General features: G+C 45.6%; 1 protein-coding gene across 1 annotated transcript in view; it reads right to left on the bottom strand.

Annotated features, from left to right (window-relative positions):
• AIFM2 (apoptosis inducing factor mitochondria associated 2) overlaps positions 1 to 27665 on the bottom strand; it is a 111247-nt gene that overhangs the window by 47618 nt on the left and 35964 nt on the right. The window contains exon 3 of the mRNA XM_040437642.1: positions 783 to 898. Within this exon, the coding sequence (XP_040293576.1) occupies positions 783 to 898 (116 nt within the window). The remainder of the gene's footprint in view (positions 1 to 782; positions 899 to 27665) is intronic.

Genomic DNA, 27665 nt, shown 5'->3' with positions numbered 1-27665 from the left:
TGAGGCTAACCACACTTGAGGCAAAGATATCCGGCAGAGGACAGCTCATCGGTGTTCTCCGGATCTGGCATAGCTGGATATTTCCATGTGTCCGCCGGATCCTATTGACTATAATGATATCTGGCTGACCAACAACTTAATTGCCAGGATTCGGACAGACAAAAATCTCTGCATGCAACGTTTTTTGCCTAGCCAAATCCCAGAATTTATGCCGGAGAGTGGCTGGATCCTGGCCAGATCCCATCAGACTAGTAGCAGGGGCATAGCTAAAGGGGGTGCAGCGGTAGCAGTCGATACCGGGCCCAGGAGCCTGAGGGGCCCAAAGACCCCTGTGCCACATAAGACACTGGCATTATAGAAAGTGCATGCTGGTCAATTTTCACCTCTGGCTGGAGGGAAGGGGTTAGGTCAAGAATTTGGCATGAGGGGATACCCTTTCAATGTTTGCCTCAGGCAGCAGGAAGGCTATGTGCTCCCCTGCCCCTTTCCAACAAGCACTGAGGGAAGGAGGGCCCAAGATGAACTCTTGCACTAGGGCCCATGAGCTTTTAGCTACGCCCCTGACTAATAGTCAATGGGGTCTGGCGGGCACAGTGCATTATCCAGCTATGCCAGATCCAGAGAACACTGGCAGGCTGTTCTCTGTTGAAAGTCTGCCGGATACAGTAGCTTTGCCACAAGTGTGAAGTTAGCCTATATGAAATCTCGTGTGTATTGTTATCTACTCAGAACCATTGCCTACCTAGTCATTATAATATGGTGACTGACAGAACAGTATTTACCTCATTGTTCTCCAGTACAATAGTTTGGTTCTGCAGGTTTATTCCCACCACTCGTCCTTGCTTGAAGCTGTCTTGGTATGAATCTCCATAGGAGATGAAAGTTTTTCTTGCAAAACCTACAGAAGAAGCAGAAAATTAGCAGATACTTTATATTACGAACAGAGATAGCAGTCACCTACACAGACATGCAACCTACGAAGCAAGCATAAAGTTACGGAATAGCACACATGTAAAACTGCCAATCGCTATTGTCCTATCATATTCTACTCAGAGGGCCATTGAGGCTACATATCTTCTAGGCCAGTTTGATTTTTGCATAATATATTTTTAAGTGGTTAACCCCATGTTAATTTAGATTTTCCATCATGTGTTCAGCTTTGGAATGTTTCCAAAATCATTCACATGACTGCTAGACTGCTATGCACAAATCGCTTCAAAGTAGGCACATTTTCACAGCTATCTCTTACATCTCACATGTCAAGTCTATGGAGAGTGAAGGCACATGCTTGTCTGTCTGACATACTATAAAAGCAAAAGAGGGATCATTGTGGGACGGCTCGACTGAGAGCTGATGGAGTAAATGGGCTGAAAAACCCCCCCAAAAAAAACACCTTACCTCCACAACCTAAATGCAACTCCACAAACCAAAATGCTGTGAATATAAACATACTCATATTTCACTTTAGACTTTCGGCTAACATCTGAATTTACAATTTTAGTCAAACAGAAAAAGCAAAACAAAAGTGTAGAAAAAAGTTTAGAAATCCGACCCAGTTCAAGATGTTGCATGGAAGTTTATGAGAAATATTAAAGGCAGGACAAAGAGGCTTTTTGTAGTGGTGTTTTTTTTCACCTGTACGCAGTTTATTAGGTCAATGGCATTAATTTCAAATCACATCAACTGTAGCTGGCCAGCTATGACCTGTCCTAGGTTGCGAATATGGCTTACATGTTTATATGGCTAAACTTGCCAATAATTTTAACCCCTTAAGGACCCTGCCATATTTCACCTTAACCACTTCCCATCTGGGCCCTTTGCCCCCTTCCTGACCAGGCCAAATTTTGCAAAACGGACATATCTCACTTTATGTGGTAATAACTTTGGAACGCCTTTATTTATCCAAGTCATTCAGAGATTGTTTTCTCGTGACACATTGTACTTCATGATAGTCATAAATTTGAGTCAAAATATTTCACCTTTATTTATGAAAAAATCCCAAATTTACCAAAAATTTAAAAAAATCGCAATTTTCTAAATTTCAATTTCTCTGCTTTTAAAACAGAAAGTGATACCTCATAAAATATTTATTATTTAACATTCCCCATATGTCTACTTTATGTTGGCATCATTTTGGAAATGTCAATTTATTTTTTTAGGACGTTAGGCTTAGAAGTTTAGAAGCAATTCTTCAAATTTTTAAGAAAATTGCCAAAACCCACTTTATAAGGACCAGTTCAGGTCTGAAGTCACTTTGTGGGGCCTACATAGTGGATACCCCCATAAATGACCCCATTGTAGAAACTACACCCCTCAAGGTATTCAAAACCGATTTTACAAACTTTGTTAACCCTTTAGGCGTTCCACAAGAATTAAAGGAAAATGGAGATCAAATTTTTAAATTTCACTTTTTTGGCAGATTTTCCATTTTAATAAATTTTTTTCTCTAACACATCGATGGTTAACAGCCAAACAAAACTCAATATTTATTACCCAGATTCTGCGGTTTACAGAAACACCCCACATGTGGTCGTAAACAGCTGTATGGGCACACGGCAGGGCGCAGAAGGAAAGGAACTCCACATGGTTTTTAGATGCCATGTCCCATTTGAAGCCCCCTGATGCACCCTTACAGTAGAAACTCCCAAGAAGTGACCCCATTTTGGAAACTAGGGGATAAGGTGCCAGTTTTATTAGTACTATTTTTGGGTACATATGATTTTTTGATCATTCAATATAACACTTTATGGGGCAAGGTGACCAAAAAATTGGTTGTTTTAGCACAGTTTCTATTTATTTATTTTTACAGCGTTCACCTTAGGGGTTCAGTCAAGTGACATTTTTATAGAGCAGATTGTTACGGACGTGGCGATACCTAATATGTATACTTTTTCTCATTTATTAAAGTTTTACACAATAATAGCATTTTTGAAACCAAAAAATTATGTTTTAATGTGTCCATGTTCTGAGAGCTATAGTTTTTTTATTTTTTGAGAGATTTTCTTATGTAGGGGCTCATTTTTTGCGGGATGAGGTGACGGTTTTATTGGTACCATTTTGTGGGACATACGCGTTTTTGATCACTTGGTGTTGCACCTTTTGTGATGCAAGGTGACAAAAATTGCTTGTTTTGACACAGTTTTTTTCTTTTTTTTTTTTACGGTGTTCACCCGAGGGGTTAGGTCATGTGATATTTTTATAGAGCTGGTTTTTACGGACGCGGCAATACTAAATATGTCTATTTTACTTTATTTTTTCTATTTTAATTTTTTTTTTTTTATTCCTAACTTGGGAACTTTTTCTTTTTTTACATGTGAAACTTTATTTTATTTTTTCAACCCTTTATTTTTTTATTTTTTTTTACACTTTTCGTCCCCCATAAGGTCATACAAGACCTCTGGGGGACATTTGCTTCACTTTTTCTTTTTTTTTTTCACAGTTGATTTCTCCTGTAACTGGGGCTGAGATAGTAGCCCCAGTTACAGGACAAATGCACCCCTATAGAGGCTGTACAGCAGCAATCCTGCGCTGTACAGCCTCACAGCAGGGCTGATCGAGGTCTCTGAGAGACCTCACACAGCTCCTGCACACTCCGGTCACGGCGGTCACATGACCGCCGGGCCGGAACAGGAAGCGCACAGCGCTTCCTGCTCTGCAGACACAGTGCTCGGTGAGCGCTGTGTCTGCAGCGATCGTGAAGGCAGGGACACCTGGGCACTGTCCCTGCCTTGTCTTAGGGTTGCCCTGCTGTCACTGACAGCGGGCAACCCGATCAGCAGCTGCACGATTAGCGTGCAGCTGCTATTTCTGACAGGACGTTTTAAAACGTGCTGTCAGAAATAGACGTCCACCCATAGGACGTTTATATCCTATGGGCGGACGTGAGGCGGTTAAGGACCAGGCAATTTTTTGCAAATTTGACATGTGTCACTTTATGTGGTGATAACTTTAAAACACTTTTACTTCTCCAGGCCATTCTCAGATTGTTTTCTCGTCACATATTGTACTTCATGACAGCGGTAAAATTGAGTCAAAATTTTTTCTTTTTATTAATAAATAGCAAATTTCCCAATTTCAGGTGAGCTGACCTGTAAAAGATTTTAGGTGCGGGCCTGCTGGTGAGCTGACCCTCTAAAAAATTATATGTGAGTGCCTGCTTGTGAGCTGACCCGGTAAAACATTATATGCGAAGGCCTGCTGGTGAGCTAACCCTGTAAAACATTGTAGGTGAGGGCCTGCTGGTAAGCTGACCCCCTAAAAAATTATATGTGAGGGCCTGCAGCTGAGCTGACCCTGTAAAATATTGTAGGTGAGGACCTGCTGAGGAGCTGACCCTCTAAAAAAATTTAATGTGAGGGTCTGCAGCTGAGCTGACCCTGTAAAACATTAAATGCGAAGGGCATATATGCGAGGGCATTATATGCGACAGATAAGCATGTTGATGTGATGGAGGAGGAGGATGAGAAAAGGAAGATTCAACCATATACCCTTGTTTGTGGTGGTAGGGGAGCATGGGAATACAGTGTATTCAGTACATTATAAACAAAACATTTAAAGTCGAGAAGTCATGGTCAATCCAGGCCTTGTTCATTTTTATAAGAGTCAACCTGTCAGCATTTTCAGTTGACAGGCGGATACGCTTATCTGTTATAATGCCACCAGCAGCACTAAATACCCACTCAGACAAAACGCAGGTGGCAGGGCAGGCCAGCACCTCCAAGGCGTAGACACCCAGTAGTTGTAAGGCACTAAGGGATCATGGAGGGATCATCCTCTTCCTCCTCTTCTGCCCACCCACACTGAACAGATGGAATTAAACTTCCATGGGTACTACCCTCTGTAGCGGAGGAAACAGTCTCCTGCTCCTCCTCTTCATCGTCCAATTCGCGCTGTGAAGACGAACTGAGGGTGGTCTGGCTATCACCCTGTGTAATGTCTTCCCCCATTTCCACCTCTTCCACATGCAAAGCATCATCCTTAATTGTGAGCAGCGAGCGTTTGAGTAGACACAGAAGTGGGATGGTTACGCTGATAAAAACGTTATCGCCGTTCACCATCTGTGTTGATTCCTCGCTTGTGAAGAGCGGAAGCTGAGTGGAAAGGCGATGACCATGTTGCAGCTGGTATTCCACTACTGCCCTCTGCTGCTCAGAAAGCCTGGCCAACATGTGGAACGTCGAGTTCCAGCGCGTGCTCACGTCGCACAACAGCCAGTGAGCTGGCAAGTTAAAGCGCTGCTGCAGCGTTGACAGACCGGCTGAAGCGGTCAATGACTTAAGAAAAATGTGCACACACATGGCACACCTTCACCAGTAGCTCAGGCAAATTGGGGTAGGTTTTGAGAAACCGCTTAACCACTAATTTTAAGACGTGGGCTAGGCATGTGTGTGAACTTGCTGAGCTCCAAAGCCGCCACCAAGTTACGGCCATTATCAGACACAACCATGCCTGGTTCTAGGTTGAGTGCTGTTTGTCCCGTAAGCATATCAGCTTCAGCATGGCCTGTTGCTGCTTCCCCACTGCAGTGCTACACTGCTTCTAGCTACTGACTGATGACTGACTGGTACTGCACGCAAATAATTCAGAGGTGGAAGCGGAGGAGGAGAAGTGGGGGTTGGAGCCGCTAACGTAGGTGCTTACGGAAATCCTGATCGACGTAGGGCCCGCAATCCTTGGCGTCGGAAACAACTGTGCCATCCCAGGGTATGACTCGCTCCCGCCCCCCACAACATTCACCCAGTGAGCCATCAGGAAAATGTAGCGTTCCTGGCCGAATGCACTTGTCCATGTGTCCGTGGTTAAGTGGGCCTTCCTAGTAACTGCGTTGGTCAGGGCACGTGTGATGTTACGGGACACATGTTGGTGTAAGGCGGGCAGAGCACACCTTGAAAAATAGTGGCAGCTGGGGACTGGGTAACGCGGGATGGCCGCTGACATCAGGCTGCAGTGTCCACAAGCCTAAATGGCAACATTTCCAGGGACAGTAATTTGGAAAGCTGCGCATTTAGTGCTATGGCCTGTGGGTGCCTGACTGGGTATTTGCACTTGCGTTCAAATGCCTGGGGTAAGGACATGTGGATGCTGTGGGACACGGAAGTGGAATTGGTCGCTGATGGTGCTCGCGAAGGTCCAGGTGCAGAGCGGGAGGAATCCGGGCCTGCGCCTTCAACAGGGGATTGGCCAGCACGTAACACAGGGGAAGAAGAGGCAGTGGTGTGACCCGCAGACACAGATTGTGGACCCAGGCGTACAACCCACCTATTACGGTGCTTTGATGCCATGTGGCGGATCATGCTGGTGGTGTTGAGGTAGCTAGTGTTTATGCCCATGCTTATTTTTGTATGGTACAGGTTGCAAATTATAATTCTTTTGTCGTCCGCACATTCCTCAAAAAAACACCATACTGTGGAACATCTACCCCTTGGCAAGGGAGATTTCCGCAAGGGGGTGCTCCATGGAACAGTTGCGGGCCTGTTTGGTGTGGCCCGCCTTCTCCCTTTTGGCACCCCACTGCCTCTTCCAGCCTGTTGCGGTGCTGCAGATCCCTCCCCCTCTGTACTGCTGTCCTCTCTCGGCTTTCCACCTTCCTAGGTTGGGTCAGTGACTTTATCGTCCAGCACCTCCTCTTCCACTTCCTCACTCTGGTCATCCTCCTGACTTGTTGACCTAACAACAACCTCAGTTATTGACAACTGTGTCTCATCCTCATCATGAATCTCTTGAGACACTAATTGCGGTTTACTTTTTGGCAACTGTGTCTCATCATCATCATCATCATCATCCACCTCGTGAAACACTAATTGCCGTTCCTCACCGTCATCTTCTTCTGCCAGTTGATGCTCTTTAAGCATGCTTGGCGAGAGGGCCAAATCAAGGAATGGTGCTGAAAAGAGCTCCTCGGAATATCCGAGTGTGGGATCACTTGTTTGCCCAGACTTTCCATGGTGGGAGGAAGGAGGATCAGAGTGAGGATTGTGTTTACCAGACTCTTGGCTACTGAGACTGGACTTGGTGGAAGACAGGGTGGTGCTTAACCGACTGGAAGCATTATTTGCTGCAATCCAACCGACCACCTGGTCGGACTGGTCTGACTTCAAGAGTGGTGTCCTGCGCCGCCCTGCAAACTGGGATATGAAGCTAGGTATCGTGGATGATTGTTTTTCTTGTGCTCTGGCAGCATGTACCGTTTCACAGCACCCAGGGCCACGGCCTCTGCGTGCACCATCAGCATAACGGCCACTGCCCTGTCCCTTACTGCTCGCCTTCTTCACATTAAATGTTATATGTGATTGAAAGTCTGTCACACGTACAGTAGTGTAGGATTTGAAGTGTATGCACAAACAAATTTAAAAAGGTATTTGGGATGAGGAAACGTCACAAAGGAGATATCCCGCAGATAATGTCAATGCTGTCACCAGCGGCTAATGAAAAATTACAGAAAATGTCACAGGTATTTGTGATGAGGAAACGTTATACAGGAGAGGTACCTCCGGTAATGGCACTGTACACAGCTTCTACACAAAAAAGTACACTGTATGTCACAGATACATTTTTGAAGCGCATATGTTACACTGCAGATGTGGCCCTGGTAATGTCACTGTCAGAAGCAGACACTGTCTATTGACAAAGTACACTGTATGTCACAGATAAATTTTTGAAGCGCACACGTTACACTGGAGATGTGCCCTAGGTAATGTCACTGTCAGAAGCGGACAACGTCTACGGAAAAATTGCACTGGATGTCAGATATTTTTTGGATGCGCACACTTTACACTGGAGATGTGGTGCAGATAATGTCACTGTCTGCAGCGTCCTAACTATTGTATGCTATTTAGCGCAGGATGCGCTAAAAATAAATATTGCTGCCACACACAATAGTCCTTAAAAGGACTATTGGGTCTCTGAAAAGTTTTGGTGGTAATAATATTCTTAAATCACTCCCTATGCTGTCTGTCCTTTCCTCAGCACAGCTCTCCCTGACTAAGAATGAGCCGAACATGCGTCATCGGGTGCTATATAGCACCCAATGATGCGTTGCGGCCAGCCACATTACATCACTGTAATGCCATCAGTCAACATGGCTACGGCATTAGGCCTCATGCACACGACCGTTGTTTTATTCTGTGTCCGTTGTGCCGTTTTTCTGCGGACCCATTGATTTTCAATGGGTCCATTGAAAACTCGGCTAATGCACCGTTTGCCATCCGCGTCCGTGATCCGTGGTTCCAGTCCATCAAAAAATATAACCTGTCCTATTATTTTCGGCAAAAACGGTTCACGGACCCATTCAAGTTAATGGGACCGCTAAAAAACGCGGAGGCACACAAGATTGTCGTCCGCGTTTTTTTGCCTATCATTTGCATGGCAAACCTGTCTTAGACTTTTTTTATTTTCCTTTATGTCTGGTGGTCCTCCAAAAATAAAGGAAGACACACGGAAACGGATCACGAAACAACGGAACCCCGTTTTGCGGACCGCTAAAAAATATTGTCGTGTGCATGAGGCCTTACAGTGAGGGCAGCACTTACCTGCACATTTGTTCGCTGCATAGCAGCCAAGAAATGTGCGGGGCGGAGACTCAGGTGTTCAGCCAAGCAGGCTAGATCATCACTAAGGCCTCTTTCACACTACCGTATGGCTATTTCCGTGTTTTGCGGTCCGTTTTTCACGGATCCGTTGTTCTGTTTTTGTGTTTCCATTTCCGTTCCGTTTTTCCGTATGGCATATACAGTATACAGTAATTACATAGAACAAATTGGGATGGGCATAACATTTTCAATAGATGGTTCCGCAAAAAACAGAACGGATACGGAAGACATACGGATGCATTTCCGTTTTTTTTGCGGACCCATTGACTTTAATTGAGCCACGGAACGTGATTTGCAGCCAAATATAGGACATGTTCTATCTTTGCACGGAACGGAGATATGGAAACACGGAAATGGAATACATACGGAGTACATTCAGTTTTTTTTGCGGAGCCATTGAAATTAATGGTTCCGTATACGGACCGCAAAAATAGGCCCGCAAAACGAAAAAAAATAAACGGTAGTGTGAAAGAGGCCTAAGGCCTCTTTCACACAGGCGTTGCGGGAAAATGTGCGGGAACACCCGGGATTTTTCCACGCGAGTGCAAAACATTGTAATGCGTTTTGCACTCGCGTGAGAAAAATCACGCATGTTTGGTACCCAAACCCGAACTTCTTCACAGTTTTTTTGTTTTTTTTACGGTGTTCACCTGAGGGGTTAGATCATGTGGTATTTTTATAGAGCAGGTTGTTACGGACGCGGAGATACCTAGTATGTATACTTTTTTTATATACTTAAGTTTTACATGATAACAGCATTTTTGAAACCAAATAAATCATGTTTTAGTGTCTTCATTGTCTGAGAGCCATATTTTTTAAAATTTTTTAGGCGATTGTCTAAGTTAGGGTATAATTTTTAGCGGGATGAGGTATTAGTTAGACTGGTACTATTTTGGGGGGCATATGCCTTTTTGATAGCTTGGTGTTGCACTTTAACCGCCTCCGGACTGCCTAACGCAGGATCGCGTTCCAGAGGCAGCAGCTCCAGGCAGAGTCACGCATCTATGCGTCATCTCGCGAGACGCGGGATTTCCTGTGAATGCGCGCACACAGGCGCGCGCGTTCACAGGATCGGAAGGTAAGCGAGTGGATCTCCAGCCTGCCAGCGGCAATCGTTCGCTGGCAGGCTGTAGATGCGATTTTTTTTAACACCTAACAGGTATATTAGACGCTGTTTTGATAACAGCGTCTAATATACCTGCTACCTGGTGTTCTGGTGGTCCCTTTTGCTTGGATCGACCACCAGAGGACACAGGCAGCTCAGTAATAAGTAGCACCAAACACCACTACACTACACCCCCCCTGTCACTTATTAACCCCTGATCACCCCCGTCATTGATCACCCCCCTGTCATTGATCACCCCCTTGTAAGGCTCCATTAAGACGTCCGTATACATGGATCGGATCCACAAAACACATACGGACGCCTGAATGGAGCCTTACAGGGAGGTGATCACCCCATATAGACTCCCTGATCACCCCCCTGTCATTGATCCCCCCCCCCTGTAAGGCTCCATTCAGATGTCCGTATGTTTTTTACGGATCCACGGATACATGGATCGGATCCGCAAAACACATACGGACGTCTGAATGGAGCCTTACAGGGGGGTGATCAATGACAGGGGGGGTGATCACCCCATATAGACTCCCTGATCACCCCCCTGCCATTGATCACCCCCCTGTCATTGATCACCCCCCTGTAAGGCTCCATTCAGACTTTTTTTGGCCCAAGTTAGCAGAATTTTTTCTTTTTTTTTCTTACAAAGTCTCATATTCCACTAACTTCTGTCAAAAAATAAAATCTCACATGAGATCACCATACCCCTCACGGAATCCAAATGCGTAACATTTTTTAGACATTTATATCCCATATATTTATACTGCCCTGGCATTTTAGGGGCCCAAAAGCGTGAGAAGAAGTCTGGGATCCAAATGTCTAAAAATGCCCTCCTAAAAGGAATGTGGGCCGCTTTGCGCATCTAGGCTGCAAAAAAGTGTCACACATCTGGTATCGCCGTACTCAGGAGAAGTTGGGGAATGTGTTTTGGGGTGTCATTTTACATATACCCATGCTGGGTGAGATAAATATCTTGGTCAAATGCCAACTTTGTATAAAGAAATGGGAAAAGTTGTCTTTTGCCGAGATATTTATCTCACCCAGCATGGGTATATGTAAAATGACACCCCAAAACACATTGCCCAACTTCTCCTGAGTACGGAGATACCAGATGTGCGACACTTTTTTGCAGCCTAGGTGGGCAAAGGGGCCCACATTCCAAAGAGCACCTTTAGGATTTCACAGGTCATTTTTTACACATTTTGATTTCAAACTACTTACCACACATTAGGGCCCCTAGAATGCCAGGGCAGTATAACTACCCCACAAGTGACCCCATTCTGGAAAGAAGACACCCCAAGGTATTTCGTGATGGGCATAGTGAGTTCATGGAAGTTTTTATTTTTTGTCACAAGTTAGTGGAATATGAGACTTTGTAAGAAAAAAATAAAAATCATCATTTTCCACTAACTTGTGACAAAAAATAAAAAGTTCTATGAACTCACTATGCCCATCAGCGAATACCTTAGGGTGTCTACTTTCCGAAATGGGGTCATTTGTGGGGTTTTTCTACTGTCTGGCCATTGTAGAACCTCAGGAAACATGACAGGTGCTCAGAAAGTCAGAGCTGCTTCAAAAAGCGGAAATTCACATTTTTGTACCATAGTTTGTAAACGCTATAACTTTTACCCAAACCATTTTTTTTTTTACCCAAACATTTTTTTTTAATCAAAGACATGTAGAACAATAAATTTAGAGAAAAATTTATATATGGATGTCGTTTTTAAAAAAAAAATTTACAACTGAAAGTGAAAAATGTAATTTTTTTTCAAAAATTTCGTTAAATTTCGATTAATAACAAAAAAAGTAAAAATGTCAGCAGCAATGAAATACCACCAAATGAAAGCTCTATTAGTGAGAAGAAAAGGAGATAAAATTCATTTGGGTGGTAAGTTGCAGGACCGAGCAATAAACAGTGAAAGTAGTGTAGGTCAGAAGTGTAAAAAGTGGCCTGGTCTTTCAGGGTGTTTAAGCACTGGGGGCTGAGGTGGTTAAAGGGGTTATCCGAGTTAATAAAAATAAAAATAAAACACTTAAAATCCATCAGGATATACATATAATTTGGTTAAGCTTGATTTCATCAAGTTAAAACCCATATTTGCACCTTTTCATGGTCCTGTCATTGCTTTGTTTACATGCTGCAGTACAAGGTGAGGGGGCGTGTACCAACAAAGCCTGAGCTCTGCCTCATGAATATTTCTGGGCGTGAACAACCTGACCTTCCCCTCCCCCTGCTCTGCACTTTGCATAAAAATAAAAAAATACACACACAGGGCAGAAGACCTCCCTGTCACATTGCAGCTGTACAGTGTAAGTTATGTTATTTTACATACATTTCTTTCATGTTTGGTTTTGTTTCTAGTCTAAAAATGTTCTGTTATTACAGTATATCAAGGAGGACGTATTTGCACTAATTCCAAATTCCGTCACCATAGAAAATGAATGGGTCCGCACCCGTTCCGCAAAATTGCAGAACAAATGTGGACCCATTTGCGGATGTGTGAATGGAGCCTAAGGCTACTTTCACACTAGAGGCAGGATCGATCCAACAGGCTGTTCACCCTGTCGGATCCGGCCAGCCGCTATTTTGCCGTGCCGCTGGACTGCCGCTATGTCCCCATTGACTATAAAGGGGACGGTGGTGGAGCTATGGCGCAGCACGGCAGTGCACAGCGAGCTGCCGCTTGACTAAAAGTCCTGGATTTTCGACTTTTTATGGTACTTTCACACTAGCGTTAGTGTGATGCGGCAGGCAGTTCCATCGTCGGAGCTGCCCGCCGGATCCGTCAATCAGTGTGACAACTGACAGCATTTGTAGACGGATCCAGGTGCGGATCCGTCTAGAAATGCATTGCAATAACGGATCCGTCTATCCACTTGCCATGTCGATGGACGGATCCCTCTGTCAGTCTTTTTCACATTTTTCATGTTCTGCGCATGCGCAGACCGGAAGGGCGGATCCGTCCTTCAGTTGTTTTGCAACGCCGGATCCGCAAGGCAGCTCCGTCATCGGAGCTGCGTGCCTGCTGGATCCGCCGATCAGTGTGACAAGTGACAGCATTTGTAGACGGATCCAGGTGCGGATCCGTCTAGAAATGCATTGCAATAACGGATCCGTCTATCTGCTTGTCATGCGGATGGACGGATCCCTCTTTCAGTCTTTTTCACAGTTTTCATGTTCTGTGCATGCGTAGACCGGAAGGACGGATCCGTCTATCCGCTTGCCATGTGGATGGACGGATCCCTCTGTCAGTCTTTTTCACATTTTTCATGTTCTGCGCATGCGCAGACCGGAAGGGCGGATCCGTCCTTCAGTTGTTTTGCAACGCCGGATCCGCACGGCAGCTCCGTCGTCGGAGCTGCGTGCCTGCTGGATCCGCCGATCAGTGTGACAAGTGACAGCATTTGTAGACGGATCCAGGTGCGGATCCGTCTAGAAATGAATTGCAATAACGGATCCGTCCAGCGGCACCGTCAAATAGTGGCAGGGCGGATCCGACAGGGTGAACAGCCTGTCGGATACGTCCTGCCGCTAGTGTGAAAATATCATTAGCATTATCTGTATCTAAGCAATATCTATATTATTCAAATATATATTCAATATGGATATTGCTTAGATAAATATATATATTGGTGGCAGATAAGGATTTTATATAGCTGAATAATGATGATGATGATGATGATAATAATGATGGCCAATAATTTATTTATACAAACGGAAAATGCAAATGTGATCGCACACTACATCCAGCACTCTGCCCTCCATGCTGGATGAGACATTGGTTTATATTTTGGCCAAAGCATAGTAAGCCACTCACCGCGTCAAGGCTGTCTCATGAGTGGTCCCTAACTCTTGTTCCTACCTGTTCATGGGCCATGACAGCCACATAAAATCCAGGGAATGCAGGTCAGCATGCAAGCCAAGTACACTTTGCTTGTAACCCCGTCCGGTGCCATTACAGCTTTCATCGGATCCAGGGATGCAAGTACCAACATGCATGCTGAACCCACCATATACTTCTCCTGGAGCCAAATGGCTAATGGTAGGTTCTATACAAGCAGACTCAGTTTTATACTGACTTTAAAACCAGCCTCAAGGACAGATTAACTGGTCAGGTGTGCAATGACTCCAAGGAGATCGCCACGCCTCCAATATATACTACAAAGAAAAAAATAAGGGGTTGGGTCAGCACAACCTGCCTGTAGGTGCAGATCGCTATGGCGAAATACATATACAAACGGAAAATGCAAATGTGATCGCACACTACATCCAGCACTCTGCCCTCCATGCTGGATGAGACATTGGTTTATATTTTGGCCAAAGCATAGTAAGCCACTCACCGCGTCAAGGCTGTCTCATGAGTGGTCCCTAACTCTTGTTCCTACCTGTTCATGGGCCATGACAGCCACATAAAATCCAGGGAATGCAGGTCAGCATGCAAGCCAAGTACACTTTGCTTGTAACCCCGTCCGGTGCCATTACAGCTTTCATCGGATCCAGGGATGCAAGTACCAACATGCATGCTGAACCCACCATATACTTCTCCTGGAGCCAAATGGCTAATGGTAGGTTCTATACAAGCAGACTCAGTTTTATACTGACTTTAAAACCAGCCTCAAGGACAGATTAACTGGTCAGGTGTGCAATGACTCCAAGGAGATCGCCACGCCTCCAATATATACTACAAAGAAAAAAATAAGGGGTTGGGTCAGCACAACCTGCCTGTAGGTGCAGATCGCTATGGCGAAATACATATACAAACGGAAAATGCAAATGTGATCGCACACTACATCCAGCACTCTGCCCTCCATGCTGGATGAGACATTGGTTTATATTTTGGCCAAAGCATAGTAAGCCACTCACCGCGTCAAGGCTGTCTCATGAGTGGTCCCTAACTCTTGTTCCTACCTGTTCATGGGCCATGACAGCCACATAAAATCCAGGGAATGCAGGTCAGCATGCAAGCCAAGTACACTTTGCTTGTAACCCCGTCCGGTGCCATTACAGCTTTCATCGGATCCAGGGATGCAAGTACCAACATGCATGCTGAACCCACCATATACTTCTCCTGGAGCCAAATGGCTAATAGTAGGTTCTATACAAGCAGACTCCGTTTTATACTGACTTTAAAACCAGCCTCAAGGACAGATTAACTGGTCAGGTGTGCAATGACTCCAAGGAGATCGCCACGCCTCCAATATATGGCTGTCATGGCCCATGAACAGGTAGGAACAAGAGTTAGGGACCACTCATGAGACAGCCTTGACGCGGTGAGTGGCTTACTATGCTTTGGCCAAAATATAAACCAATGTCTCATCCAGCATGGAGGGCAGAGTGCTGGATGTAGTGTGCGATCACATTTGCATTTTCCGTTTGTATATGTATTTCGCCATAGCGATCTGCACCTACAGGCAGGTTGTGCTGACCCAACCCCTTATTTTTTTCTTTGTAGTATATATTGGAGGCGTGGCGATCTCCTTGGAGTCATTGCACACCTGACCAGTTAATCTGTCCTTGAGGCTGGTTTTAAAGTCAGTATAAAACTGAGTCTGCTTGTATAGAACCTACCATTAGCCATTTGGCTCCAGGAGAAGTATATGGTGGGTTCAGCATGCATGTTGGTACTTGCATCCCTGGATCCGATGAAAGCTGTAATGGCACCGGACGGGGTTACAAGCAAAGTGTACTTGGCTTGCATGCTGACCTGCATTCCCTGGATTTTATGTGGCTGTCATGGCCCATGAACAGGTAGGAACAAGAGTTAGGGACCACTCATGAGACAGCCTTGACGCGGTGAGTGGCTTACTATGCTTTGGCCAAAATATAAACCAATGTCTCATCCAGCATGGAGGGCAGAGTGCTGGATGTAGTGTGCGATCACATTTGCATTTTCCGTTTGTATATGTATTTCGCCATAGCGATCTGCACCTACAGGCAGGTTGTGCTGACCCAACCCCTAATAATTTATTTATATTTCCCAGGGGGTGTTGAATGTGTACTAGTGTGGGGGGGGGGGGACGACCAGGGCTGTAATAACGATCCCCAGATGCAGAGGGGAACGTTTACAAACTGCCACCTCTAGCCCCAGTGAATGCAGGAGGGACAAACATACCCTGTGCTGCTGGAGAAGAGATCACCTTGGTATGTACTGCACATGAGTGATCGCATAGCAGAGCCGAGGCAGTGACAAGAGCTGGAGGGGGAAGGGCACCAGAGGCTCTGACGTCTCGTTTACAGAGCCTGGAAACTCCCTCAAGCAGAGAGAAGCTTGTAAACAAGACGTCATCAGCAGAGCAGAGCCGGGCAGTGTGAGGAGAGCTGGAGGGGGGAGGGCACCAGAGGCTCTGACATCTCGTTTACACAGCCTGGACACTCCCTCAAGCAGAGAGAAGCTTGTAAACGAAACGTCACCAGCAGAGCAGGCTTACTGACGTCAGGTGTAACATGACCCTGAACTGAACTGGCCAAACAGTGATAGATAGGTAATGAAAGTGATTTTAAGAATCTTTCACTGGTCTACAATAAATGCAATTAGAATAGATTTATTTAAGTCGGATAACCCCTTTAAGTGATGTAAGGTGACAAAAATATATATTTTTTTAGTACAGTTTATATTTTATTTATTTGACGGTGTTCATTTGAGGAGTTAGGTCATGTGATATTTTTATAGAGCCGGTCAATTCGAATGCAGCAATACCTAATATGTCTACTTTTCTTTTTTTCCCTATATTTTACAATTTTTTTCCACTTTATTTTGGAAAAAGGATACTTTTTTTTTTCACTTGAAACTTATTTTTTTTGTAAAACTTTATTTATTTTTGTAATTGTTTTTTAACATTTAATTTTTTGTCCTACTCTGGGACTTTAACTATTGGGGGTCTGATCCCCTTTACAATGCATCACAATACTTCTGTATTGTGATGCATTGGCTGTAAGTGTATTACAGACTGTAATACACTTATAGCCTGTTTGCGTGTGAGATCCAGGGGGCTGGATCTCACAGGCTCTCCTGGAAGGCAGCCACGATGCCTAAGGAAGGCATCAGGCTGCCTTCCCTGACATTGGGTCCCCGTCACAGCAGCGCAGGGACCCGATGGAAGCTCTGATCCCCGCAAGGACATCGCACGTGCTGCGGTCAGCGCTGACTGCGGCACTTCAAGGGTTAATGCGCCGGCATCGGTGATTTCAGCGATGCCGGCGCATGCAGCAGGGGTCCAGCTATCAGTGACTGCCGGACCCCTACCACGGATCGGGCGGGCGCCTCTCCTGCACCTGCCCGATCACAGTGCTGTACATGTAGGGCGCTGGTCCTTAAGTCACGGACATCTACACTGTACATGTACAGCGCAGGTCCTTAAGGGGTTAATACAGTTCCTATGTTTATATATATATTAGAGACAAAAGAGAGTTATGTACAGTGACTTAATGTTCTAGATGTCATATAACAGTTATTTATTGTGTTCACATAAGCAGAAAGATAATATACCTGTAAGATTCAGTAAGTGAATGTAAGGTAAAGGTCAATGACACAGCAAAATTAACAACATAAAGGATAGAGTTAAACTGTTGTTACTGCCCAAGAATCTTGACCAATCACAGCCAACCTCACACTGAGCATAAGTGGGAACCTCCCTAGTAGAATTATCTGGAGTTAGTATAGACCAGTGGTGGGCAACCTTTTTTTTCAACTGAGCCAAATCTCGCCAAAACCAGGATTGAAATTTATTTTGAGAGCCACATTTTTAAAACCGAAAATACATAGGATGGTACACTGTTTTTAGTTTCAATAAGTTTTTATTGAGAATATTGTGCATGCAAGTATCCACATAGGTCGGGTACTGTGGGACTCTTTGCACCGGCCCTGTCACGTGGACGTGACCAGAGCCTGTGCAAGGATTTTTTGGCAACACAAGCGAAGCTACATCTCGGTGACCCCCTTCTCCCCCCGCCCCGCCCGCAGCTCACCTGGTCCTGGTTCTGTCTGCAGCAGCTGGCTTCTCCTCTGTGTGGTCCTGATATCTTCGCTCTGCTTTAATCTGGTTTGAGGACTGTACTTTTCGCCCTATAAGATGCACATAGGTTTTAGAGGAGTATAATCAGAAACAATATTTTCCATTATACCTCAGGTCAGACCACCAATCAGACCCCCAATGTTAATCATACCTCAGATCAGCCCCCCATATCAGCCGTCAGCACCCCATCCATCATGCCCATGTCAGCCGTCAGCACCCCATCCATCATGCCCATGTCAGCCGTCAGCACCCCATCATGCCCATGTCAGCCCCCATCCATCATTACCCCCCATGTCAGCCATCAGCCCCCCATGTCAGCCATCTGCCCCCCATGTCAGCCGTCAGCACCCCATCCATCATGCCCATGTCAGCTGTCAGCCCCCATCCATCATGTCCCCCATGTCAGCCGTCATGCCCCTATGTCAGCCGTCAGCACCCCATGTCAGCCGTCAGCCATCAGCCCCCCATGTCAGCACTCCATCCATCATGTCCATGTCAGCCGTCAGCCCCCATCCATCATGCCCCCCATGTCAGCCATCATGACCTTATGTCAGCCGTCAGCCCCCCATGTCAGCACCCCATCCATCATGCCCATGTCAGCCGTCAGCACCCCATCTATCATGCCCATGTCAGCCCCCATCCATCATTACCACCCATGTCAGCCATCAGCCCCCCATGTCAGCCATCATGCCCCCCATGTCAGCCGTCAGCACCCCATCCATCATGCCCATGTCAGCTGTCAGCCCCCATCCATCATGCCCCCCATGTCAGCCGTCATGCCCCTATGTCAGCCGTCAGCCATCAGCCCCCCATGTCAGCACTCCATCCATCATGTCCATGTCAGCCGTCAGCCCCCATCCATCATGCCCCCCATGTCAGCCATCATGACCTTATGTCAGCCGTCAGCCCCCCATGTCAGCACCCCATCCATCATGCCCATGTCAGCCGTCAGCACCCCATCCATCATGCCCATGTCAGCCGTCAGCACCCATCCTTCATTACTCCCATGTCAGCCATCATGCCCCCCATGACAGCCGTCAGCCCCCATCCATTATGCTCCCTAATGGGGGACAATGTTGGAGTCTGCACCATCGGGGGGGTGACATGATGAGGGACAATGTTGGAGTCGGTACCTGATATATCACTGGGGTCTGGCTGGAGTGGGGTCGGTCTGGTCCTGGCTCCAATCTCAGCTGGCTCTGCCTTAAGGTGTCTTCTCCAGAGTCCAGACTAGAGTCCAGCAGGGTCGGCCAAGTTCCAACAAGTCGTGCCTCAGTGTTACTCTGTGACTGTGTTCTTCTGCTGCCAGCCTGGAGGGGCAGCTTTTACAGGTCATAGCAGACAGAGCAGCTCCGCCTCCTCGCCTCCCTCCGCCGCGGCCCCACTGACAGTCAGTGACGCCTCCTTTGGCCTGAGCGCCGCACGGCACACATGTGGGCAGGACAGCCGCAGGCTGCCGCCCCCGAGAGGAGGGAGGGGAGCGGGCGCCCGACACACAGAACAGTGCTCCAGACTAAAAAAAAATTCCTAGTAGCCATTGGCTCCTGAACTGAAAAATTTAGGAGCCAAATCAAATTTTTAGTCGCCAAATCGAAACTGAATCAAAATTTTGGTATCGTGACAACGCTACGCCGATCAGATCGGCGTAGGGTTGTTTTGAAACCAAAATTTTGATTCGCTTTCGTCACCATAAAAAAGTATTGTGATACCCAATACCGTGCAAAAAAAAAAAAACACCAAAAAAAGCCGCGTGCATTTCGCATTTTATGAAACATTCGGCCCATAATAGAACAGTCCTATGCTATTTTTTGGGGTGACAAGGTGACTAAAAAGGCTATGTAATATGTTTATTTATTTATTGTTTATATATTTTATATGTAAAATTGGGAAAGGGGGGATTTAAACTTAATATTTTAAAGTACTTTCACATTAGCGTTTTTCATTTCCGTCACTGAGTTCCGTCACAGGGGCTCTATACCGGAAAATAACTGATCAGTTTTATCCCCATGCATTCTGAATGGAGAGTAATCCGTTCAGGATGCATCAGGATGTCTTCAGTTCAGTCATTTTGACTGATCAGGCAAAAGATAAAACCGTAGCATGCTACGGTTTTATCTCCGGCGAAAAAAAATGAAGATTTGCCTGAATGCCGGCTCTGGCATTTTTCCCCATAGGAATGTATTAGTGCTGGATCCGGCATTCAAAATACTGGAATGCACCCGCACTAAATCCGGACCCATTCACTTCTATGGGGCTGTGCACATGAGCGGTGATTTTCACACATCACTTGTGCGTTGCGTGAAAAATCGCAGCATGCTCTGTTGTGCGTTTTTCGCGCAACGCAGGCCCTATAGAAGTTAATGGGGCTGTGTGAAAATCGCAAGCAAGTGCGATTTTCACGCATGGTTCCTAGGATGAAAGTCTATTCACTGTATTATTTTCCCTTATAACATGGTTATAAGGGAAAATAATAGCATTCTGACTACAGAATGCTTAGTACAAGGTCAATATAATAAACATTGGTGGCGCAGTGCGCCCCCCCATCACCCCAATATAATAAACATTGGTGGTGCAGTGCGCCCCCCCTCAATATAATAAACATTGGTGGCGCAGTGCGCCCCCCCCCATCACCCCAATATAATAAACATTGGTGGCGCAGTGCGCCCCCCCCCATCACCCCAATATAATAAACATTGGTGGCGCAGTGCGCCCCCCCAACACCCCAGTATAATAAACATTGGTGGCGCAGTGCGCCCCCCCATCACCCTAATATAATAAACATTGGTGGCGCAGTGCGCCCCCCCTCAATATAATAAACATTGGTGGCGCAGTGGGCAGTGCCAATGAGGGTTAAAAAATAAAATAATAATTAACTCACCTCCTCCAATTGATCGTCTCCTGTTCTTACTTCTTTCTAGTTTCTTCAGGACGCAGGACCTGTGGTGACATCACTGTGCTCATCACATGATCCATCACCATGGTAATGGGCCATGTGATGAGCTCAGTGACGTCACCACAGGTCCTGAAGAAACTAGAAAGAAGTAAGAACAGGAGACCGGCAGCTACCTGATCAACTGGAGGAGGTGAGTTAATTTTCTTTTATTATTTTTAACCCTCATTGGCACTTCCCACTGTGCCACCAACGTTTATTATACTGGGGGGGGGGGGGGGGCGCACTGTGCCACCAACGTTTATTATACTGGGGGGGGGGGTGCGCACTGTGCCACCAACGTTTATTATACTGGGGGGGGGGGGGGGGGCACTGTGTCACCAACGTTTCTTATACAAATACAGGAGGCGGGTGCCGGAATCAAATAGCCGGCACCCGACCTTTGTGACAGGGAGCTGCGATCAGCGGCAGTTAACCCCTCAGGTACCGCACCTGAAGGGTTAACTCAACTGCAGCGGATCGCAGCTCCCTGTCACAGAGGTCGGGTGCCGGCTATTTGATTCCGGCACCCGCCTCCTGTATTTGTATTAACAGGTCAGTTTTCTTCATTGGTGGCGCAGTGGCCACAGCCCCTCCCCTCCTCCTCCTGCCTCTTCTTATTGGCAGCGGCGGGGACAGCAGCAGCACAGGGGGGAGGGAGAGACTCCTCCTGCGCTGCTGAGAACGATCTCCTGTGCCCGCCGCTGTATTGAGCAGAGCTGCGGCGGCGGGTCTAGTCGCAAATGGCATCTGAAGCCCTGCAGAAGAGCCGCATTAAAGTGTGTAAAGAGCCGCATGTGGCTCGCGAGCCGCGGCTTGCCGACCACTGGTATAGACCACAGAAGAGGAGCTGAACTGTCACTTCCAGTCAGAGCTGGGAACAAGAGGCCATATATTTCCACTAAACTGGGCAAATCCTATCTCAAACCGTACAAACCACTTATCAGAGCATTATCGGTTTAGTAGAACTACTGGTTAAATCTCATATATGCCTCTCAGAGCGATTATAAAGTGCTTAAGTAACTTAAAGGGAACCTGTCACCTCCAACAAACATCCCAAGCCGGCAGCAGTACCTGAGAGTAGCCAGCAGCATGTTTGTAACGATCATTTTCTTCCTGCAGGCAGATGAAGCAAAAGCTGTAAAAACGTTCTTTAATCCCGCGCTTCTCTAGTCAGGCTTGAAGTCACGGGGGCAGCGGCCTCCTCGCTTCAAGTCACGGTAACCACGCCCCCTTCCCTGCCCCTTCGCTGTGACTGACAGCCGGCAGTTCGGCAAAGGCAGCCCAACTGTCGTGCATAAACGCTGTCAATCACAGCAAATGGGCAGGGAAGGGGGCGTGGTTACTGTGACTTGAAGCAAGGAGGCCGCTGCCTTTACGTTACGTAAAGCCTTAACCACTTCCCATCTGGGCCCTTTGCCCCCTTCCTGACCAGGCCAAATTTTGCAAAACTGACATATCTCACTTTATGTGGTAATAACTTTGGAACACCTTTATTTATCCAAGTCATTCAGAGATTGTTTTCTCGTGACACATTGTACTTCATGATAGTCATAAATTTGAGTCAAAATATTTCACCTTTATTTATGAAAAAATTCCAAATTTACCCAAAAATTTGAAAAATTCGCAATTTTCTAAATTTCTATTTCTCTGCTTTCAAAACAGAAAGTGATACCTCATAAAATAGTTATTATTTAACATTTCCCATATGTCTACTTTATGTTGGCATCATTTTGGAAATGTCATTTTATTTTTTTAGGACGTTAGAAGGCTTAGAAGTTTAGAAGCAATTCTTCAAATTTGTAAGAAAATTGCCAAAACCCACTTTATAAGGACCAGTTCAGGTCTGAAGTCACTTTGTGGGGCCTACATAGTGGATACCCCCATAAATGACCCCATTGTAGAAACTACACCCCTCAAGGTATTCAAAACCGATTTTACAAACTTTGTTAACCCTTTAGGCGTTCCACAAGAATTAAAGGAAAATGGAGATCAAATTTTTAAATTTCACTTTTTTGGCAGATTTTCCATTTTAATCAATTTTTTTCTTTAACAGATCGATGGTTAACAGCCAAACAAAACTCAATATTTATTACCCAGATTCTGCGGTTTACAGAAACACCCCACATGTGGTCGTAAACTGCTGTATGGGCACACGGCAGGGCGCAGAAGGAAAGGAACTCCACATGGTTTTTAGATGCCATGTCCCATTTGAAGCCCCCTGATGCACCCTTACAGTAGAAACTCCCAAGAAGTGACCCCATTTTGGAAACTAGGGGATAAGGTGCCAGTTTTATTAGTACTATTTTTGGGTACATATGATTTTTTGATCATTCATTATAACACTTTATGGGGCAAGGTGACCAAAAAATTGGTTGTTTTAGCACAGTTTCTATTTATTTATTTTTACAGCGTTCACCTGAGGGGTTCAGTCAAGTGACATTTTTATAGAGCAGATTGTTACGGACGTGGCGATACCTAATATGTATACTTTTTCTCATTTATTAAAGTTTTACACAATAATAGCATTTTTGAAACCAAAAAATTATGTTTTAATGTGTCCATGTTCTGAGAGCTATAGTTTTTTTATTTTTTGAGAGATTTTCTTATGTAGGGGCTCATTTTTTGCGGGATGAGGTGACGGTTTTATTGGTACTATTTTGTGGCACATACGCGTTTTTGATCACTTGGTGTTGCACCTTTTGTGATGCAAGGTGACAAAAATTGCTTGTTTTGACACAGTTTTTTTTATTTATTTTTTACGGTGTTCACCCGAGGGGTTAGGTCATGTGATATTTTTATAGAGCTGGTTTTTACGGACGCGGCAATACTAAATATGTCTATTTTATTTTATTTTTTCTATTTTTTTTTTTTTTTTTTATTCCTTACTTGGGATTTTTTTTTTTTTTACATGTGAACCTTTTTTTTATTTTATTTTTTCAACACTTTATTTTATTTTTATTTTATTTTACACTTTTCGTCCCCCATAAGGTCATACAAGACCTCTGGGGGACATTTACTTCACTTTTTTTTTTTTTTTTCACTGTTGATTTCTCCTGTAACTGGGGCTGAGATAGTAGCCCCAGTTACAGGACAAATGCACCCCTATAGAGGCTGTACAGCAGCAATCCTGCGCTGTACAGCCTCACAGCAGGGCTGATCGAGGTCTCTGAGAGACCTCACACAGCCCCTGCACTCTCCGGTCCCGGCGGTCACATGACCGCCGGGCCGGAACAGGAAGCGCACAGCGCTTCCTGCTCTGCAGACACAGCGCTCGGTGAGCGCTGTGTCTGCAGCGATCGTGAAGGCAGGGACACCTGGGCACTGTCCCTGCCTTGTCTTAGGGTTGCCCTGCTGTCACTGACAGCGGGCAACCCGATCAGCAGCTGCACGATTAGCGTGCAGCTGCTATTTCTGACAGGACGTTTTAAAACGTGCTGTCAGAAATAGACGTCCACCCATAGGACGTTTATATCCTATGGGCGGACGTGAGGCGGTTAAAGAACGTTTTTACAGCTTTTGCTTCATCTGCCTGCAGGAAGAAAATGATCGTTACAAACATGCTGCTGGTTACTCTCAGGTACTGCTGCCGGCTTCGGATGTTCTTTGGAGGTGACAGGTTCCCTTTAAAGCAAAAGTACAGATGCTGAAGAGAGAAATATATCCACCATTTATGAAAAGTTGAAGTTAATAAAGAAGTTATTTTAAGCATTTGGCGTGCTCTTTAAGCCTACTGTTTCCATAGAACGGCGCTAGAAGATTTAGCTCAAAGGAAACAAGACTGTCGCAGAGTAACAGACAGTCGGGATGGACTAAAGAGATATCAAATTCTGATGCCATAGCGCAAAACTCACTTCGTAGTGGTCCGCCTATCACATCAAACACTGTGTCTGGTGTGGTTTCCCTCATTGCCGGGTTTTTATCTTCCATAGGCTTCTACTGGTTTTTATTGCAGCTTCAAAAACCAATTGTGCAATGTGTGTTGGCGTTTTTTAATTGACATTTTTGCCGTCTCTGGCCACATGAACGGTGAAAGCAAAGTCTGAAGAGCACTGGCTGCTGGTTCTTTGTGTTGGGGTATCTCTGTTTAGACCAGCCCGCTTACTTCCCTCCTGAACATTCCGCTGAGATTCCACTCCACCCCCGCCCCTCTTGCAAATATATCAATGTATAGTAATAAGTACTCTGCCTATCTATTTGTTTGAACTTCCGATTGCATGACTTGCATGTGCTCCTTCTCTCCATATTTATAGCTCCCACTTCTCACCAGCTCTCTGCTCTCTGAATTTTTGATCCTTGACCTTCCACTAGGGAAGCAGCAGAGGTAGCTTTAACCCATTGCTTTTAATGGATGCTCTGTCTTTTGATCCCCAGGTTGGCTATATCTTGAGTTTGCCCCTGTTTGCCATTCTGTAGCTTTGCAGAGGCTATAGAAGTATTTCATTGCCCTTCTCAATGATCTCTTTAATGTGCCTGCATATTCCTCATCTGGAGGAGTTGTACTGAACAAGCTGGATAAACCTGAACTAAAGAGGTAGCATACCTGTAAGAAAAGAGCTGGTACAGCCCTGTACAAAAGCTAAATTTGTGTCCCATGTAATAAAAAGAAAAACATCAATAGTGGCCATAGACTTGCCTGAATGTCTGAATGACTATCTGCAGTGTGGAAACCACAGGAGGCCAGGATATACTATATGAGGCAAAGCTATAAAAGCACCCAATGCATAGTTCTGGCATTTGGAGAGTTAACAGTGATGGCCAGTTCGCATTGTTCGCGCGTGAACACATGCGAGCTGCCATCTTTTCTCACAAGTCCGGAGAGGCACAGGTAAGCCCTTACCTGTGCGCGAGCCGGTCTGAAAACAAATGCGGTCAGCGGGAGCAGGCAGTTCCGAGAACAGCCCGATGAAGGCCCCCAGCGGCTGTTCTCAGAACTGCCTGCTCCCAGTGACCCCATTTGTTTTCAGACTTACCTGTGCCTCTCCAGACTTGTGAGAAAAGATGGCAGCTCGCATGTGTTCCCAGGCGAACAATGCGAACTGGCCATCACTGGTCGTTAATATATAAGATCTGAGTAAGAGCTGCTAAGGATCGGATGTTGGAGGGCTACCCAAAACAACCTGATGCAATAGAATCGTAGAAAAAAACAATCCAAACTAAAGGTGATAATCAGCAGAGGCAGCTGAGGAAATTGTCTATCTAGAAGGACTCATGCACATGACTGTGGTTTTTGTCCGCATCTGATCCGCATTTTTGGGAAATTAGAGGAGGACCCATTCATCCACAAAAAATAGAACATGCTCTATACTTTTCAATTTTGCAGACAAGTATAGGACATTTGTGAAAGAGTAAAAAAATAAATAAAAATGCTGCAGGCTCTCAGCCGTGTTTTGCGGGACCGCAAAAAGTCTACAGCTGTGTGCATATACGGAGATTAGGTTACAAACGACTAACTTAAAAGGAGTCTTTTACCTATACTGACCGTTTTTGAACACTAACACCATTCTCAGCATTATAGTATCCATATGTGAATGCTACTTACTGTTTAGCTGTCCGTCGCTTATTTCCTTCAAAAAACACTAATCCAATATTCTAATTAGGTCTGAAGGTGCCCAGGGGCGGCGTTCAAGCAGCCGGTGCCCAGGCCCCACTTCGCTATTCATATGAAACCCCTCCCCTTTAAACACTCAGGCCGGCCCTAGGTTCTTCTTATTACCACCTCCCTTCAGTGTGAAATGCCGCGCCTGCGCTGTGCATCCAAATCGGCCGCGCACAGCATTATCCATTATGGGCAACGGCATCCGAGCATTTATTGCACATGCGCTGGCCCCAACATCCCGATCTAGCCGGCGGAAGTAGCCGCCGGCTAGATCGGGAGGTTGGGGCCGGTGCATGCGCAATAAACGCTCGGATGTGGATAATGGGTAATGCTGTGCGCAGGCACAGCGATTCGGATGCACAGCTCAGGCGCGGCATTTCACACTGAAGGGAGGCGGTAATAAGAAGAACCTAGGGCCGGCCTGAGTGTTTAAAGGGGAGGGGTCTCATATGAATAGCGAAGAGGGGCCTGGGCACCGGCCGCTTGAACGCCGCCCCTGGGCACCTTCAGACCTAGATTGAATATTAGATAATAGTGTTTTTTTAAGGAAATAAGCGACGAACAGCTAAACAGTAAGTAGCATTCACATATGGATACTAGCAGGAAAAGGATTTATTAAAATTCCATAAAAAGCATAAATGTAATGTTTTTCAAAGAGGGTCCCCATTCTTCATCAAACCTTTAGACAGAGCACACATAAGGGCACATTTATTTAGACTAGCGTTTTAGACGCTGTTCTAAATAAGCCCCCATGCTGGTGGTGGATCGCTGAAGTTATGTAAAGGCACCGACTAGAGATGGCCTTGCGGTTTCGTGGCGAACTTTGCGTTTTCGCGAATCGCTAAAAATGCGAACATATAGCGATATCCGCCTGCGCCATATTCTTTTGCATTGCACCGAACTTTGACCCATGAAACACACATCAGGTGGGACACAACAGCCAATTGAGACGTTTCAGCATATGGACACACCCCCACCCTATAACAGAACCCGATCTGGCAGCCATTTTACATTCTGTGTTTTCCCAGTGTAGGGAGAGGTTGCTTTGTGGAGGAGGGACAGACTGTTAGGGACACCAAACGCTAGCTAATAGGGCCACAAAAGTCCTTTGAAGGACTGGTATAGTTGTGCTATCGATAGGTGTGATATACTGAGGGGTGTAATATACTTATAATATACTTTCGAACATAGAAAGTATATTATAGTGCATTTGTATTGTGCAGCAGTTGTGTGCGGTTCTGCTGCGATACCGCAGCTATATAGAGGGACAAACGCTATTGGAATAACTAATTGCAACTGATGTAATATACATGTTGCCCCCCAAAAAAAAAACGATTGAGGGGTGTGATATATCTATAATATACTTTCTAACATAGAAAGTATATAGTGCATTTGTATTGTGCAGCAGTTGTGTGCGTT

Source organism: Bufo bufo, chromosome 6, assembly GCF_905171765.1.
Source record: "Bufo bufo chromosome 6, aBufBuf1.1, whole genome shotgun sequence".
Taxonomy (NCBI): Eukaryota; Metazoa; Chordata; class Amphibia; order Anura; family Bufonidae; genus Bufo; species Bufo bufo.
Note: the sequence above shows the minus strand (reverse complement) of the source record. Positions and strands in the feature narration are given on the sequence as shown.